General features: G+C 38.8%; 2 protein-coding genes across 2 annotated transcripts in view; both read left to right on the top strand.

The window, feature by feature from the left end:
* The window catches only part of MOSMO (modulator of smoothened), a 33,133-nt gene extending 27,413 nt beyond the window's left edge, over window positions 1-5,720 (top strand). Inside the window, exon 3 of the mRNA XM_080387071.1 lies at window positions 1,748-5,720. Coding sequence (XP_080243197.1) covers window positions 1,748-1,932 — 185 coding nt within the window. The 3' untranslated portion in view covers window positions 1,933-5,720. The remainder of the gene's footprint in view (window positions 1-1,747) is intronic.
* A 105-nt stretch (window positions 5,721-5,825) lies between these two features.
* VWA3A (von Willebrand factor A domain containing 3A) overlaps window positions 5,826-18,783 on the top strand; it is a 31,239-nt gene continuing 18,281 nt past the window's right edge. The window contains exons 1-14 of the mRNA XM_080387075.1: window positions 5,826-6,913; window positions 7,142-7,262; window positions 7,899-8,023; window positions 8,101-8,175; window positions 9,443-9,497; window positions 10,299-10,397; window positions 11,436-11,542; window positions 11,847-11,972; window positions 13,278-13,386; window positions 14,542-14,607; window positions 15,079-15,204; window positions 16,621-16,759; window positions 16,849-16,952; window positions 17,212-17,292. Coding sequence (XP_080243201.1) covers window positions 6,849-6,913; window positions 7,142-7,262; window positions 7,899-8,023; window positions 8,101-8,175; window positions 9,443-9,497; window positions 10,299-10,397; window positions 11,436-11,542; window positions 11,847-11,972; window positions 13,278-13,386; window positions 14,542-14,607; window positions 15,079-15,204; window positions 16,621-16,759; window positions 16,849-16,952; window positions 17,212-17,292 — 1,398 coding nt within the window. The 5' untranslated portion in view covers window positions 5,826-6,848. The remainder of the gene's footprint in view (window positions 6,914-7,141; window positions 7,263-7,898; window positions 8,024-8,100; window positions 8,176-9,442; window positions 9,498-10,298; window positions 10,398-11,435; window positions 11,543-11,846; window positions 11,973-13,277; window positions 13,387-14,541; window positions 14,608-15,078; window positions 15,205-16,620; window positions 16,760-16,848; window positions 16,953-17,211; window positions 17,293-18,783) is intronic.

Raw genomic sequence — 18,783 nt, 5'->3', positions numbered from 1 at the left:
GGTAAGGCCAAAGGGGACAGGCAAGCTTCTGAATTTATGTACCTTTGGAAAAGCAGCTGCAGCACTGCTGACTTGCACAGCAACCAGTGATCAAGATGATGGCTATTACTGTTGCTAGTGTGTTTTACTGTTGCTTGTTTGACTTGCGGGGAAGCTCGAGGGAACAGCATCCCCAGTTTGTTCTGTCTCTTAGTGGTAGGGAAAGGGGAGACAAGGACAGCACCTGTGACCCTTACTAACAAACAAAAAGCAGCAGTCTGTTAACTGAGAGAAGACTGAAAAAATCAGCATGTAATGCACTTTATTCATGTAGGAGCATTGTAACTTGGCTTGGATTTTCTTTTTCATGTGGCTGTGTTTAAAGGTGCACTTTGAGGACCAGGAGAAGCTTCAGTGGTAGCCGGTGCATCATGTTAGGAGATGTCAGTATGTGGATTTTTGGGCTTGGTTGGAGAACAGAGCAGGTTCAGCCCCTTCCCGCCCCGCCCCCCCCCCCCCCCCCCCCGATATAATTTAGATTTGGTTGAATAATGGGTATTGGGATGCCATGCTCCACTCACAATAAATTATGTTTGAAATAAAGTTGAAATACATAGAAGTGGAATAAGAGTAAAGCACTAGTAGTTGACTGAACTGATAGAATGAGATAAAATTGTGTTCTTCTAATACTGATTAAAAACCTAATTGTATATTCTTGCATATGCAATCAAACCGATTCAAAAGTGAATCCTTTTTATTATGAAGAATGTCTTGCCTCTTAGAGGGACCATATTTGGAAGGCGTTCCTTTGGTCAAGCATATTGCTACATTTGAACTAAACAGAGTTACTTATCCAAAGGGAAGGATAACAACTGTGGATGTGCCCTCCTGGATTTGATCAGTGTACTGAAATGTGCTGTGAGGAATGTTAGCCACTCTTGATACCTGAAGCCTTTGAAATCCATAATGTAATTCTAATTAATGGCTTTAATAGGAGTTCTGGTTTCTTTTCTGTACATCCACACAGTCAGTTGTAAGCATGAACCACGTACATAAGTCTAACTGTTCAGGTGAAATAAAAAACCTCATTGCTTGGTTCTCTTTGTTCATGGAGTCTGAATTTGAAGTTTTTCACTAAGAAGCTTAGATTAAACTGAATCAGAAAACATTCTTTGTATTCTAGTAGAAAATCTTAAAGATATTTAATTACATAAGGAAACATCCATATAACTAGGAAACTGGCATCTTTTAATCTAAAAGAAACTGTAATGACAACCTGTGTTTTCTATTTGTAGCAAACTTACAGAAAAGGAATTTGTGTGGAAGAATGGGAGAGGGCAACTACAGTTGGAAAAAAGACAACTCTTGACAATAGAAAAGGAGTTTCTTCAATGTTGAATGTTAGTTTACCTTTACTTTGGGGAAAAATTACCTGAAGAAATAATGAACTCTGTGACTAAATTTGTGGATGATGGTAGAGGTACATCTACCAAATTTTTATTCTGTAAAGACAGTTCATGATCTAGTGAGCAGGACTGAAATTACAGTGAAAATTGGGGGTTTTTAGTTTTTCTTGGGAATAGATGGGGAATGTTTTAAAAGCATGATAATGCCTACTCAGTCCTTTCAAGCAAGTTAGGTAGTAGAATATCTCAGCTGTTCAGTTTGGTCAGAATACTTTGCTTGCTTGTCTGGACTGCTCTAGGAATGGATAAATATTCTCACTTTAACACAGCAGTGACTCTTTTTTTCTCTTCTTTCTTTGCAGTGATTCTATTCTGTATGGCAGCCCTAATATTTCCAATTGGATTTTACATCAATGAAGTTGGAGGTCAACCATATAAATTACCCAATAACACAGTGGTTGGGTCTTCGTATGTACTGTTTGTCTTATCCATTTTCTTTACAATAGTGGGACTTCTATTTGCTGGCAAAGTTTGTTTACCTGGCTGATGAATGTCTGAACTGCAGGACTTTATTTTGGAAAAGAGCAAGACATCGGAATTGCATTCTCAGGAGGATGCTTAAATCAGACTATGAAACACTTACTGAAAAGAAGAATGCTTTGACTTGTTCTCACTATGCACTTTGGATAAAAAAAAGGAGAGCCTTTCCCGTAACCAAATACAGACAACGTCAACTAATCTCCTGAGCATATTTTAATGCAGTCGGGTCTGCACTGTGATAGGAACTAGTGAAGAATGCTTTACACTGAGAAGCATAATGCCCCATGTTACTGTACTGTTCCTGTTTTTAACGTCTAATGATTTGGAAGTCAAAGTATTTATGAACTTTGTGGTAGACCAGAGGGTTGCAGAGGAATTCAAGTGAGGCTGGCCTCGCTGTTTAGGAGATTAGTATTTTACATCTTCCTTCTGATGAGCAAAGCCTTCGGCACCAATGTGGATCAATCTTGCATTACTGCACCAAGAAGCCAATAGATCAAATCATGTTCTCTAAATGTATGTAATGGCGAGAAGACATACATCCCCTCCTCCCCCATAAGTTCTAGAAAAACACTAAGGAACATTTTAGAGGGGGATTTCTTCCTTATATTTATATAAATATATATATAAATATATATATATATTTTGCTGATGCAGTATACAGTGTGTGTGTATGTGTGTGTGTGTATATACACATATATGTATATATATGTATATACACACAAATGGTTCCTGGAAAAGAACTCAGAACGCTTTGCTAGCAAAACACTGTGGTGTGCAAAACTAGAACTCAATAGAAAAAAGCCATTTCTCTGAAGGCCACATAGCTGAGAGTCTTCAGTTTACCTCATTCTTTGTAGCAGCCCTTGATTTTAACAGTTTTTGTAATAGGTACAAACGATCCCATGCCTTTCTAGGTGCAATTTTAAGTTAAGCTAAAATTCTTTTTATGGTAATTTATTTGTATATGAGGGTAGAAGGTGAGATCATGTCATACCTTAAAGTTAAAATCCTAATTTTGGGAAACTGACACTATTTAAATTATTAGCAACTGTTGTACAGAAAGTCTCTTTTTCTACTGCATTGTTACATTCACATTCATACATGGTCAAGCACAGCATTTTACTATAGGTTAGCATTTCTCTAGCACATGTAAAATGCAATCTTTAAAGTCATACAAACACTATTCCACTGCAAAGATGGAAGAACTTATTTTTATTTGAGTATTAATTCATCTTTACAAAAAAAAATATGAGCAATATAATTGTTTAAATAATATATGCCTTGTTTACTAAAGCTGTAATTTTAAATGTGGATTTAAGGGCCACCCAAATTTGAAGTAAATATTCCTCACTAAAGGTAGTTTTATTTTTCAACACAAGGATAAACATTTGAATCCATAGATATCTTAATTCACTACTTAATCTAACCTTGCAGAAAGTACAGTTTAGTGTCCCAGGAAAGCTTCCTGCACCATCAGTATTTGTTTTCCAGTTAATACGTGGTTTACCTGAGATTCATTATGAACACAAAAAAATGGTATTTGTCAAGTGCTGTTTCATTGAGCTTATTAGAACTGCATTACTGAGTAGACATTTTCCTAAAATGTTAGCGAAAGTGTATTTTAGAATGAGATTGTTGATAAAATATAATCAGTTCCCAAAATAATCACTTATCTGATAAGCTTAAATGTTTGAAATAAGACAATTTGCACAATTCTTTTAAACTGTGTGCCATTCAGACCCTAATGGGTCCCTGTCCTCCTCCACCTCTTCCCTCTCGCCCTCCCCAGGTATTTTAATATGAAAAGGTTATTTGCTGAATTAAGTTTGTTCAAAAATTTCAAATGAAAAGCAAACTTGTCACTGGAATGGCCTATAAGTGAACTTTTTTTTCCAGTCAGCTCACTCACAGGTAGAAGGGAGTGTTTAGGGCTCACTAAATTTTTTTAAAGCATACTTGTCTGTAAATACAGCTGAGCACCTCCTTGGAAGTGATGGTTTAAATATGATTTGGTTCCTAATTTAAGCCTTTATCTGCATGAGCAGTGTGAGGTCCCTAGTGATGTTGGCCCCTAGTGATGTGAGACAAAGTGCAGGGTTCATCAGCTGATTGTGTGTCTAAATTTTTGGTGTTATCACTGTTGTATCCTAAGCTGAAGTATTCACTTTAAAAAAATAAATCATAAATTATGTTCGGGCGGGGGGGAGCTCTTTATTTTCAGAAATGCCACTTGTAAATAGTTCTAAGAGATTTTTTTAACAAACACAGGTGGTGGCAGTGGGAGTTCCTCAGTTGCTAAGATTTCTTCTCCCCTCCCCAGCTTATTTCAGTTATAGTAACATCATGTATACAGTGGATTTAGGCTTAGATTAAATGGATCATAATTTAATAAAAAAAAAAAAAAACAACACTTATTTTGGAGCATACCAAGACTGTGGCTGGCTGGCTGGAAATATATCTGATCTGCTAATGCTATTGCTATGAATTATGAAATGATAGCAGAGATTTAACAAGTAGATAGTTTAATTAAATATTTGAGCATTTTAAGTCCAGAAATAGATGCAGCCAACTGCATTTAAAATAAAAGCACCCGGTAATTAAGAGACAGCTGTCAACAGTTGCTTTTAATAAGGTCACTAAGTACTATATAGTACAGTATTAATTTATAGCAGAAAATCATATCTTGTAAACTGTATATAAAACACTGTTTTATGGTGCAATCATTTGTCAAACTTATGTCTTACTTTTATTTTAAAGTTGTGTGCATTCTTTTCATACCTAAGAGCATCACTGTAAGATCTGCTGAAGACTATTTATAGGTTTTATTTGCACAAGATTTTGTTTTAAACTACGGGAAGTTCGTATTGAACATGCCTAAACATCTGTAGACTTTTTCAGTTCATGAAAAGCAAATGTTTCCATGTGTATCTTCTCCAAAGGTAATCCCATATTTGTGTTGAGTGTTTACATAAACTTTTCTGATTCTGCCAGCCATTAATTGTAACTTTTTGAAGGACAGCTCATTTCATATGTCACTAGAGATTCTTATTTAGTCTTTCGCTTCAGAATTCCCCCAAAGGTTTGACGTCCCATCGTAACGTAATTTGTGCACACTATGTTGTTTGTTTGGCCAACAAAATGTAAGATCAGAAGCTTAAAATACCTTCAGAAAGAAAACTAGTGGATTTGTCTGTATAAATCTTGCGTTGAGCTCAGCTGAAATATTTGCCTGGAAGCTGTTTGTCTCAGACCTGGGGAGGGTGTGCTTCCCTGAACACACCAGTCTACTGAACGTCGCTTTCCGTTGTTAATCTTGCTGGCCAGTGATACCAGTTTCCCAAAGGTGCTGGTAGCCTGCACCACCACCTGAGCCTGGTCCTCTGGCTGGAGTGAAGCAGCCGAGGGCCCTCCTGTCATACCTGTGTTTCAGAGCCATCGTTTAACCACTTCGGAACACGACTGTAGATTACTGTTTGCCCCAACACACACATACACGATAAAAATGAAAGCTGTCCTTTAAAACCTTTGTGAAGGATGAAAATAATGAAGGAAACGGTGTCTGCAAGGGGTTGTCCTGCCTGGGCATCGTGTCGCTCCCAGCTCGACGCCCAACCGCCTGCGTCCCCTGCCCCGGCCTTTACTGAGGATTGTTTTCTAATTGGTTTAGAACATTTTTCAATTAATGATTTCCGAACAAATGTTAATACAAACTGTATAAAATGAACATAATTTTATTCACTTGTATTTTTGTTATTGAGCAAGTTTATCAAAATAAATTGTCTACTAAAGCGACTGGCTCCGGCTGCGCTGACTGGAACTGGCCCCGGGCCTCGCGCCCGGGTGGCTCCTCACGCCCCCCGCGGACCCGCCCGCCGCCGCCGCCCGCTCCCGCCCGCCGCTGGGGCCGGCCTGTCTCCACCGGCAACGCCGCAACGCGGCGGGCCCAGCGGGGCGTGGGGCTGGGCTCCTCCGGGTCCGCACGGCGGAAGGGTCGGGTCGGCTGAGTGCCGGCAGGTGCCTTCGCCAGAAGGGGCTTAGGCGAAACCCTGTCACGGGCGCGGTGGGAGCCCGGGCTTTCGGGACGTGTCCGGGCTGGGGGCGCGGGGGGAACGGGGGAGGCTTTTCCTCGTGAGGTGAGGAGAGGAGAAGCCCAGCGGGCGGGACGCGCGGGGTCGGGAAGCCGAGGGGCCTTTGCCCCGTGAGGTGAGGAGAGGCGAGGCGAGGCCCCGTGGGCGGGACGCGCGGGGTCGGGGAGCCGAGGGGCCGTTCCCTCATGAGGTGAGGGGCACCAGCGGGCGGGACGCGCGAGGTCGGGGCGCCGAGGGGCCTTTCCCCCGTGCGGTGAGGTGAGGCGACGAGAGGCAAGTCTGGGGGGGCGGGAGGCTGCGGGCAGAGGGCTCCGCTGACACCCTTTGGTGAACGAAAGGGCGCGGGTGGCTGGGGACGGCGTGAGGCGGCGCAGCCCTGCCAAGTGAAAAACAGCATTTTATGATCGTTTTTACCTTGACATTGCTGTGGCTAAACCCGAGGCTCACCTACATGGCCCCATCCCCGCCGCAGCCCCGCGGCAGCTCACACTCGCTCGGAGACTGCTGTTTTGCTTTGGTTAATCTTTCCTTCTGTCTGAGCAGTGAGGCTAGTCTCCCGGCAGCTGTGCGTACGTAATTAACTGCAAAAAACCCTTTAACAAATAGCTCTTGCAGGGTAGTTCCTAAATGTGTTTTCTATAGGTGGATAATTGTAACTCCTCTTTGCAGCTGTTGTTTAATTTCCTGTTGTCCCACGTGCAGTGTAATTATCATATAAGTTGCTGACTATTAATACCTTTTTAAAAAGTATGTATTCCTGAGGGTTTAAGCTTTTTACTCTAATACTTTTGTCTTTTTGCATTTTTTTAACAAGGCTAAGTTTATTCATATAATGGATACACACATCAGGAAAATGGCACCGTTGTTGGACAGTGATCAGTTTTTGGCAAAAGTTGGGTGAGGATACTGTTAAAAAGTCTTCTTGGGTTTTCATATATAGCTATAGAGTAAAAACTAGCTCGTATAAACTATGTACTATGTCTTTTCAGAACGTTTGTCATGCATCAAATAGAGTGTGTAAACAAATGTCAAAGCATAAAAACTTCCTACTGAAAAAAGCTTGTAAAGAGTTTATGATAATACGAGAATCTTGTAAGTAATCCCATGAAATTAATTGTCTTGTAGGGTGACCACAAAATCCAGTCTACAGGGTGATCATCCACCATGGCAAGATTTTACTATGCCTCATCTAGGACCAGATGATGGATTGCTGGTAATGTATATCACCAAGAGACAAGATCTGCTGGTAGGCATGTTAGTTTTCCTGCTAAATGGAGTAACTAGAAAAGTAACACATACCCACCATAAATAGAGAATGGGGAATAAATAAGCTGATAGACAACTGATACGTTTCCTTACATATATTTACATATACACACAGACAATTTGATAGATAAAATCACTGAAGTCATTAAACTACGTATAATTTCTCTGCAGAGATGAATCAGTCTGTGAACACACAAAACAATAAAAGTACATCAACTGTTGGTACTGAATTTTTCTTCAGAAAAGCAGAAGACAATATATACCCCTTCAAACTCTGTGAGGCAGGTTTTGGAAATGCTTAATTTTTCTCCCTCCCTTGTAACTCACTGGGGTATTTATTTTAATTCTTTTACTAAAGTCTCCTGTTTCTTGTCTTCCTGTCTCCTCCAGACTAACCTCTTTTTACCTTTTCTTTAGCTCACAATCAGGGAATATTCTGAAAGCTTCTTTTCCTTTGCATCCCACCTCCAAAAGTGTATGCCAGTACCTAAAATTATGTTGTTCTTGGATATGCATTGCCTACCAGCAACTGTCCTTGGGACTTACATTTTTGTCACGTTGGAACAGCACATTTCATTTCTCATGCTGCATTTGATTTTTTCTATTTCATCTATAGGGAGTACAGATGAAGAAAATACAGTCTAAAAAGGTGCAAACCACAGAGGAATGGCTAAGAAACCACAGTTTAGAATCCTTGAAATTAACATTAGAGCATCTGGTAAATGAAGGCAGTATTATTTTGTAAGTACAACACTGCCCTTTCTTTAGTCAGTTGTAATTGTGTGCATCTTTGATGTTAATTATACATAGTGTTCCAGGAATTCAGGAAATTGTGTTGAAGAGATAGAGTTTACAGAAGAGACGGTTACTGATTTTGAATCCAGACTTTCCAAGTAAGTATCCATCTTGTTTATCATTTTGGTGCATGACATTCTATATCCCTATCCCCCATGACTGCAGGTACTGCCTTCAATCTTAATTTGTTACCTTTGGGAACTTCAGAGTATCTCAGCATTAAATCCTTTCTGCTGAAATTTAGGGTAGGTGATAATTATATGTCACTACAGCTGAGGTTTTTTTAATGAAGATGCCTATTAACCAGGTTTTGAACTGAAGCAGTTAGCTCATTTTAGAAAGGTAGCTAGTAAATGGTTGGGTTTTCACAGGTAATACTGCATATTTGTGGGTTATGTTTACTGTAACTTGGGTTAGTTTCAAGTCATGGATCTAGTCATGATCTGTGGAAATTAGAAGTTTTCTAAGTGAATTTTAAATTTAGAAAATTAAGGAAACTTAAATTGAGGGGGGAAAAAGCTGTAATCGTGTTTTTGCTGGTTTTCACTCCTAGACTGTTCCTAGGAGTGCCACTACTTCAGCATACCTCACTGTGTTAGTTATGAAGATCCAAAATCTTGAGAAGGTCCACCTTTGGTACTTGGGCCCTGCACCATCTAAGCAAACTGTCTGCAAATCTGGTTTAAAAAAGTAGCTTTAGCACTTTGAAAAAGCAGAAAGGTGTTCCCCTTTATTGATTTAAACTTTATTTGCCAAATTGTAAAAAATGTGCTCATGGTATTAAAAATAAGTTGGTTGAACTAAAACAATTTTAGAGGACAGCAAGCATATTGTTTTAGCTCAGGTTATACCTGTTTTGAAATGGAATTGTTAAAAGTTGTGCTGCATTTAGTCCAGTACTTCAATGAGTGTGCTGCCTTTCAATGACAAGATTGTATGTCACGACTGTTTTAAGCAATAGGGTAGTTTGTGTTAAACACATCTGCTGCTGATAACCTGTGTGTGATGAACTAAACTTAGTTTTGCCTGAGCTTCTGTCACTCACACATACACATGGTGAATACCCCTCTCCTATCTCTGAACAGAATAAGCCAGCAACTAAGGAGGAAACATTTCAGTGATCCAGTTTTCAAGACAGCTTCATATCTAATCAGTCAAACAGCTTTAAGGGAAGAAGTTTTTAAATGGTTAGCCCTGCCACAACCACTTGTGTGAGAACACTGAAAACAGTATTTTTAAATACTGTTTCTCACAGATTTTGCATATGTGAGAGAAAGGATGTGATGAAGACAAGTGGTTGATTGTTACATCAGTGTACAATGCAAGAAAATGCCTTAGCTAAATGTGTGCTATGCCTTTTGTCAGAGTGATCGAACTTTATCAGCAGCGAATTCAGTGGCTGTTGCAGGACAGCAGAAAGGTAACTTTAACTTTGCAGTATATTTTTACACTGGAACTGTATATGGCATTAAAGAATAAATAAACTTCTGAATGCTAGTGAAAAGTAGCTTCCAGAAAGCTTATGTATTTTCGTTATTTACTGGGAGTTACACATCATGCAGTGATACATATCTTGAAAATGGATTGGTTTTCTTGAACTTTCATTGGTATGCAGTTTTCTGCTTCCTAGATCCAGTCTTTTTCTTTCTCTTAGCAGTCTTAATCATCAGGACCTCTCTGCGATTTAGATGGGAGCAGACAATGCTGAGCTTAAGCTCTGACTGGAGTGGAGCTGTCTTGTAGTCCGTTGTGCCCTCTCTTGCACAGCTGGTTAATCGCTTACTGTGCCTAGTCGTGCTAATGCTCAGGAGTGGGAAAGGGACAAAACTGCCTCTCAAAGGAGATAGAGAAAGAAGCAGCATTCCAGAATCTGGCTTCCACAAAGTTGCTTGGTTTAATGTGAAGGAGATTCTATAGACAAAGTTATTTTTATCTTCTCAAATAACAAATAGTTTGTCTTGGGAAGGAGGTAATGTGATTCACTGGTAAGCATAAACTGGGAGCCAGGAGGCATCTCTTTTTTTTCTTTTTCTTTTTTCCTTTTTTTCCTGTTTTTTTTTTCTTTTCCTTGGCTTTGTCACTGTGTTATCTTTATGCTAAAAAGTTTAAAGTGAAAATAAATACCTAATATTTGATTTTTAAATAGTGTTGTACAGAATAAACGGTAAAACTATTAAACTTTCAATAAGCTTAGTATTTATAGTAACCTTTCTCTTTTAAGGTGTTTGGCCTCATAAAAGGGACCAAAGTTGGACTTATGGTTGATGTGTCTCATATGAGTTATGGACCTCAACTACTGGATTTTCAGAAGGACCTCTTGGTAAGTAATAATAAGCAGACTTTGACAATTGTAACTTACTAATTAAGCTTTTGTATAACTACAAGTCAGGAACTTAGTAGAAAAAAATCTGCTTAAATTCAAAATATACAATACAATAGTTTTCTGTTGGAAAAAAAGTATGTTCTAAATGTCTTTGAATGCTAATGTCTAGATAAAAACAAACTTCTGTATGTACTATAATAATAATACTCTCCTTATTAATATCTTGAAATTTCTCAATTCTTGTACTAGCATTCTCAATTGAATAAACTTGCCTAACAAGCAGCTGTAAGAGATAGAAACAAGTTGCACATAGAGCTATTTATACTAAATATTGTTTCCTTATGCTTTTATGTTTTGTGGCAACAAGGCACACTTCAGAATTTTGGTCAGAACCTTGGTTCCTGAAGTCCCAAAAGAAGCTTTTTCTTTATTCTGCTCTTTATTTCTATAAAGCTTTTGTATTAAGGAAGGAAAGTATAATGTAGCTGGTTTACTATCTAACTTTGAAACTTTGTACAATTTCATTTTCTGCATTCAGGAATTATTTTACATCAATTTCTATTACCTGCATTTTTCATTTGTGTGTTTTAAATAAAACTCCTTCAAGAAAACTTGATTTCCACATAGTCTGGCTTGCCTAGCCTTAATATCTGAACTGTTGTTTAGCCCTAACCATGAATATATATTAAACATTTTTAGTAATTGCTTTGTGGGTGAATATGCCCATTCTAGATCAGTATGTTGTTTCACGTGCCCATCAGCTAAGAAGAAAAAGTGACACCAGTACAACAAATATTCCCCGTTTCCTGCCCCATTAACAAACTGGCTGGATCACCCCAGGTTTGCAGGTTCTGTCTCTGTACTCCTTAACAAATATTTGAATCTGTATGGCTTTTTACTGGAAGCTTTTCTCTGTGGTAGCTGAAGATATTGCTGTCAACTATTTTTAGGGAATTGCTATTTTTAGTCTTTTACATAATAACCCTGCTAGAAGCAGCATGGATAATAATGCATTAACAATTTTTTATTTATTAGTGCTTAATAGATGAACAGCTATGTTACAAGAAGCAATTGTACTGCCTCTCATTCAGTACAGAAATTTCATCTCTGTGGGAGAGTCCAAAAAATATCAATGTTCATGTGTAAGTAAGTTGATTTCTCTGAAAAATAAAAGTGTTTCAAACAAGATCTCCATTTAATTAGAGCAATCTCTTGTAGATAATAGCAGTTTTTCATCTTGTGCCTGTAGTGATTTGTAAGAGGGGGAAAAAAGCAATGAATTTTAAGTGCATTTCAAGCTAGTTGTTCAAGCATGAAATATCTTAGTAGCTCCTGTGATTTGTAGTAATCTTCATGATCTATCTTATTTAACACCTGCAAATTAAGTGTACATATTCCTTTTTCTCCCCCTCCTGCCCATCCCCATCCTCCTGCCCTCTCCTGCAGGCTACATGAAGCAAGACAGTGGATACAACAGCTGGAACCTGGTCAAGGCTGCAATTTGCTGAAAGCCTTAAAACATGTCTTTATGATGAAAGAACTGAATTCTCTGGTTTTTATTGTAGGAAGCTGGTAAATTCATTATGTGTCAACCAACTTTAGCTGGCATAAAGAATTGGTACAAGAATCTGAACTTGATGCAAAAATAAATAGAAAATTTAAGATCCAGGGTTTTCGTACTACTGAATTCCTCTATTCCTTCCCTTTTTTACTATTTATAAATCTTTTCTGATATGAAGCTACATTTTTTTGCTTTGCAGATCAGCTATCGCTTAATCCATTGAGAGTCTGCTAGCTCTAATTTTGCACCAATAAAAATCCTTCAGCATCATTAAGGATGTCACAGAAAGGGTCCACATGTCTGCGAAGATTATATGATGAGCTAGATTTTGCTGTGAAATAGCATTAAGCATTTAAAGATAGTCTTCTGTCTGTGATCTTAGTGATGCTGATGGAAAACTTGACATGTCTGATTAAATAAATGAAACCAGGCTGAGATAGATAAATTATGGACTTAAATTCTGTAGTTCTACTGTCATCATTTGAAAAGTTGCGGTACTGGAGTCAGGATTATAAGAAAAAGACTACAGTAAGGATTCTGGGACTGTTACCCTACTCCTAATTTATTTTGGATTTTTTTTATTTTAAATATGCGAATAAGGGATGGTGCAAGTTTGGCAAGCTTGGTATTTAGTGTGATGGAGATTACGTTTCAGCTAATTTCCTGAACACAACGGTGTTCAGTTAAAAGGTTCCAAGTTTTGCTTAGGTCTGCTTTGAACAGAAAGCAAAACTTTATAGATAATGTGTGCAAGTGAAAACTTCCTTAATTTCTGTCCCTGGCCAAAGTGTAGCTGGAAGGAAAACTTTCTACTAACCATGAAGAACCATCAAAACTCGGGGAATGAAAGCTCTGTGGGTTGCAAAGTTCTAAGCACAAAGTTTTACATTCTTTGGTGCCTTTGGAAGACAGTGCACATCCTTACATACAGTTGAAGATCCGATTCAAAATCTTTTATATTGCCATTTGTCACAGGGGGAAAACCCACAATTCCTGATTCTTAGCTTCCGGGGCTATCAGGGAATAATTTAGAACATTTCATGCACAAGCTGTTAAGAACTGGAATAGAATCTTAGTGCTTTTATTGTCATTCAGGTTTTCAGGACAGGACCAAACCCCAGTAGTGGTACTTCAGTAATGGCTGAAAGAGAGAGGCAGTCAAGTTATGCTAAATGACTGGATTACATTCCCATGACTGATTATTTCTTTCCCACTTAGTTTACCTCCCTGTCTTCTTCAGTATGACCTTTTTCCCCCATTTGATTACTGCTATTGTTAATTCCTTTTTTTCCCCCTTATTTATTTATTTATATCAGCCCTGACCAGCCTTTGGAAATATTGTCTGACTATGCTCAGCAGTGTATGCTGGGGAGAAAACTGCAGACTCATGCTGTTACATATGATTGCAGCAATCCTGCTTCTCTTGTAAGTAATTGTTTTAAAACTTACTTCCTTAAGTGTCCTGTCATTTTTTTCCTATTCAGCTGCAACATCTTCTCTCATAAACTTGAGGGGAAGCTAACCTACTCATTAAAGAGTTCTTGATCTAGCATTGTATTTTCTTTAGAGCAGTTTTGCATACAAGAAAAGATTTGTTTGGAGCATTCATCTTGGTTCATACCGAAGCCAGAAGTGGCAACCAAGTGGTGTCAGCTGGCTTGGCAGCTGAAGGGAAGCAATTATTTCCAGATAATCATCCTTTGTGTTTACAGAGAAGACTTTAGGGCTAAGAGCTCTTTTGCAGGTGAAAGTGAAAGATGGGACCTCAGGTAGGCAATATTGCAGTAAGGACAAGTGGGTAGGGAGAAGGATCATAGGAGACAGAAAGGCAGGGATTTGGGAGTGAGATCATATGAGCATGGCAGTATGGGATAGGAATATTTTGGTATGGAATAGCATCAGGGCAAGACCTAGAAGCCTTGCTCAGATTATAGTGTTGATCGTGAACAGTGGTTTAGATCTTAGCAGTGACTCCCTGAAGGAAGAGGACAGAAGGATAAGCAGTTACTTTTGATGAGCTTCTGCATAGGAGCTTGGGTTTAGGTGTTGATCGCTTGTTTAAGCTTATCCCTAAGGCATGTAGTGGCTTCAGTGGCAGGGAAGACACCACTGAAATCCTGGTTTGAAGAGAAGATTGAATGCAGTAAGGGTATTGCAGTCATGGAGAAGGGGATTGTAGTGGTAGATGGTAGGAGAGAAGGAGATGGGGGAGGTGAAAACAGAAAAGGATTTAAGAGGTAATTACGAGCAAGGGAAGGATAGCCTAACATTTATACTTGTAGACTTCAGTGATACGCCTTTGATCTGCCTAGCACAAGCCTGCCTTCAAAGGAAGAGAAAGTGCCTGGCATTTTAACACAAGGTGAATGAACTTGACCCTTATTGCCTGTTTCACGAATTTCTTTACTGAATTAGTTTTTCAGCCCTACTAAAATAAGACTGGTAAGGAAAGAATGGAAACATAGTTACCTTTGGCTTTCTCATGACATGTACCTCAAAGATTCTTTCTGTCTCTAATTAAGAACTGAATACCAAAACTGAAATCAAAGTAACTCTTCTTCTTCCTATTTATATATGTAGGCAGTTCTAAAGAACTTTGCAGAAGCTGTAAGAGGCCGTTATCATTGCTACTCTTCAAAGGGAGAGGTAGGTGACAGCTAGAGAGGCAAAGCATTTTTCTCTTTTTGATGATTCTTCGCTTTGAGAAGGTAAACTAATTATCATCTGCATGGAAGTTTATAGCAAGACTTGGTGCTGAAAGTCTGTGTCATAGAAGTGCTAAGGATGTGTTCAGTAAACCTGTAGTTAATTTTTTCTCTGCAAGTGAAAATGCTTTCCTAAAAGTGCAATAAATTTTGCAGATACTGTTCGCTGACATAAAGCTGATTAATAGGATCAAAGCAGTGGCTTATGGTAGACCAATTCAAAATAATAAAATATTATCTTGTTTATAAAATGATGACTAACTTACTTGCAGTGCATTAGATATATTTACACTCAATTCTGCTGTGCCAGGCAGTCTTGTATAGACGTACACACATCAGAGTAAGAAAGCTCTGTTTAGTTAGTGTTTGAATAGTAGTTAACTTTTTTCCCCCCCTTTTTTTATATGTACAGAATTTTGATAGCAGTGATTTTCGTCTGCTACTTCAGGAATCCCAGAAGGCTAAGGACCTACTCAAGACCATCAAGCAGAGTTTTCAAAGAAGAATTGGTGGTTCACTTGTTAGTAGATTAGCAGATGTATGTATCTTTATTTTCAGGTGTACTTTGAAGTATCAAGGGTAGAAGGTTTTAGTGTTCACAGTATGAAAAAAAATTATATGACTAATCAGGTATTTTGATAAGTGAACTTTGTATATTATGTATTGGCCATCCATTGTAAGAACAAACGAAGGCCAAAACCAGTAGAGACATTTTGCTAGATGTTCTCCAAAATGCAGCAAGTTTTATAAACCAACCAAAATGCGAGAAAATGAACATTGTACCATGATCATAATGGAAACCTAAGAGAATAGCTACCCTAACAGTATGCATGGTCATTTGAATGAAGTTCCAACAGTCCTTTAAATGGGAAAAAGATACTTACTCCTACATGATTCAGATGGATGCTTAAATCAGCTGCAAAATCCTAAGGGCTTGTCTAGATCTATTAGTAGCATGGAAGTTGGGAAGCTACAGTCTGTCTGTTAGACATCTGTCTCTATGTTGGTCCTGTCTTATCTTGAGGATTTGGCACCCTTGGTAATGTTTCTATTTTTATGCCTTATTTGACCAACATACCAGAGGTTCTTACCTTGTTTGTCTTTTCTCCAATAAAGTAACTTCTAAGTGCTTTTGATGAAATATGGGTGTGGAAAAAAGAGAACCTCCTGTGATTCTGTGAAAGAGGGACTGAGAGCTTTCATTGGGTATCCTCCTGTATCTGGTCATCTGACCTGAGGCATCCTAGACAGGAGGAAAACTGGTTATTTGTGAATAATATTTCTAATTTTGTTTTCCCTCACCCTGCCTATTCTGTATATATAGAATTCTTTAATCTCTCTTCCAACCTTATAGTTACAAAGGACCATGTAGACTACATACTGAGCAGAAGTCACCCTGAAATGACTTGGAAGGTTCTATATCCCTCAATAAAAGCATGTCATTTCAGAAACTTATTAGTCAAACCTTCTGTATGAAAAAACATCTCCACAAACTTCTTTCCATTCATAAAACAAAGGTCTCTTACCCCTTTTTGAAATAAAGGAATGCTAGTGCCCTATAGTAGATTTTATCGACTTGTTTCCATTGGTGTGAATGAAGGTAGAATGTGGTTCATTTGACTCTGTGCTCAGTGCAGGCAGAAAATGGAACAGTCAAGATTTGGTCTGTGTGTAATGGCAATCCTTTTCACACTTACTTTTCTTAGAGAAACGATTGGCTGTTTTCATGCCAGTATGCATAACCACAATATTTTAATTTCCCTGTGGGTTTTTGCATTGTGGCAAGCATAGTGAAGTTAGTGGAACGTTGTCCCCCAAAACTGTTTTGCTTGTTGAAATCCCAGCACTTTAGTGAACATAAGTAAAACTATATTCCACGTTGAGTATTTTGGATTGAGGGTAAAAAAAAATTAATGCTAAAATTTGCAAGAGTTTTTCTTTAAATCTCTTTTAGGTTTCCATAGAATTTGCAAATACAACACCTTCCAACTTCTTACCAAAGCCTCCAAATCATGAAGGACCGTTAGTTATTCAAACATCATGTGTCCTGGCCAAAACCTCAGCGGACTGGTTGAAGACATATGGATTGAAAGGTAACACAGAAAGAAAAGCTTAACAGCTGTAGAACGTGAATTAAAGGCAAAGCATGTGTTTTATTTAATTTCTTTGTTTCTTACTATAGCTAAAAAGTTAAACCTCTATCAAGTTTTGGCTCCTAATGCTTTCTCTCCTGTGGAAGAATTTATACCTATTCTTAAAAAAACAGTATCATCAACTCTGCATGAGGTAAGTAATGAGGGCCCTTTATTTTTCTTGGGTTTGTTGGGGTTTGGGGTTTTTTTCTTTCTATTGCTACATTTTCCTAATTAAAATCAGTACTTTATAAGTTAGTGAAAGCCTATAGAAAGAATTTAACTGAAATTTGAGTCATAGATTGAAATGAAATACTTAGAGCATTCTTAAGAATGATTCTGGAAGGAATTTCACATTAGTGTAGCTTATATAGGCTTCTGTAAACACATAACTAAATTATTCATCCTTCTAGAAAGCAATGATGCAGTTTGAATGGTATGACGGAACTGTGAAAAATATCCATGTTGACCTGCCAGCGTTACACAACTATCAGGTGAGTTGTCTGTAGTGATGTGGCCTTGTCAGGGCTAGATTACCATCTAACTATTCCACATTAATTGTTCTGTTACATATGGACTGCAGAAATTCATGTGCATATAGCTGTCCATGTAAGTCTGAAGTGATTTGGTCAAACTTGGGGCCCAGATTCTTAAGGTAGTGAGGAAGGAGGCTAAATAAGAGAGTCTATCAGTGCTGCTTATAAATACAGCAGTATGCATTTTGCAATCTATGTTTAAGAATGTACGTACATTATTTTACTCGTGTATGTATGAGTGCTTTAGCCTGTACATTGAAAGGATACAACACAATAAAGTACTGCTTGCTTTAAGAGAACTGTCTTGTTTCATCTTGGTTTAGCCATTAAAAAAAAAGTTTTGTTTTTTGTCTTATTTCTTTGAAAGACAAACAAGTTTTATGAAGAATGTCTAATTGTTACTGGCTAGACCAAGAAGGACTCGAGGCATAGCAAGAATGTTCTAGGAAGTAGTGTGGGAGTGCATTTGGTCTGGCTGAGATGGCCTTAATTTTCCCCATAGCAGCCATCAAAGCTGTGATTTGTATTGGTAGCCAGAGAGGTGCTGATAACACACCGGTGCTCCGGCTCCTGCTGACCAGGGCTGGCACAGCACCAGGGCTGGCACAGCACCAGGGCTGGCTCTGCCACATTCCCCCTCGCCAGCAGGCTGGGGGTGGGCAGGATCTTGGGAGGGGGCACAGCCGGAACAGCTGACCCACACTAACCAAAGGGATATTCCATGGCATATGACATCTGCTCAACAATAAAGTGAAGAGAAAGGAGGAGGAAGGAAGGGCATTTATTATTTACATTTGTCTTTTGGAGCAACCACTAGGCATACTAAACCTCTGCTTCCTGGGAAGTGACTGAACATCACCTGCTAATGGGAAGCAGAGAATAACATCTCTTATTTTCCTTTGCTTCTGTGCATGGCCTTTGTTTTTGCTTTATTAAACTGCCTTTATCTTGACCCATGAGGTTTTTTTCATCTTATTTTCTCCCCCTTCCCCTGCCCTGCCAAGGAGGAGAGTGATAGAGCTGCCTGGTGGGCACCTGGTGTCCAGCCAAGGTCAGGCCACCACAGCCTTTTTTTGATGCCCAACATGCACACAAGACAACGGCAGTTTTATATTAAGTGTGCTAATAGCTATAGTATTTATGAAGTGGCAAGCTCCTGTGCAGGTGATGGAGTCTGTTGGCAGCACTGCTTATCTCTTTATTTTGCTGAGCTTGGGAACATAATACAAATGATGGCTGTGTGCTTTACCCTGGCATTGATGCCCTTGCTGTGCTGGGGGAGCTGTCTTCTGGAGAAGATGAGGGAATACATTTCCCTTTCTCTACCCAGGATTGATGTGGATGGTTTTATTACGCAGGCTTCTGAGGTCCTTGTTCACCCTTGTTACTTTCTTCTTGTTACCTTGTTCACCTGTTACTTCTGATTGGAAGTTGGGTGGTGTGGCTGGA

The sequence above is a fragment of the Falco punctatus genome (assembly GCF_963210335.1).
Source record: "Falco punctatus genome assembly, chromosome: 4".
NCBI lineage: Eukaryota > Metazoa > Chordata > Aves > Falconiformes > Falconidae > Falco > Falco punctatus.
Note: the sequence above shows the minus strand (reverse complement) of the source record. Positions and strands in the feature narration are given on the sequence as shown.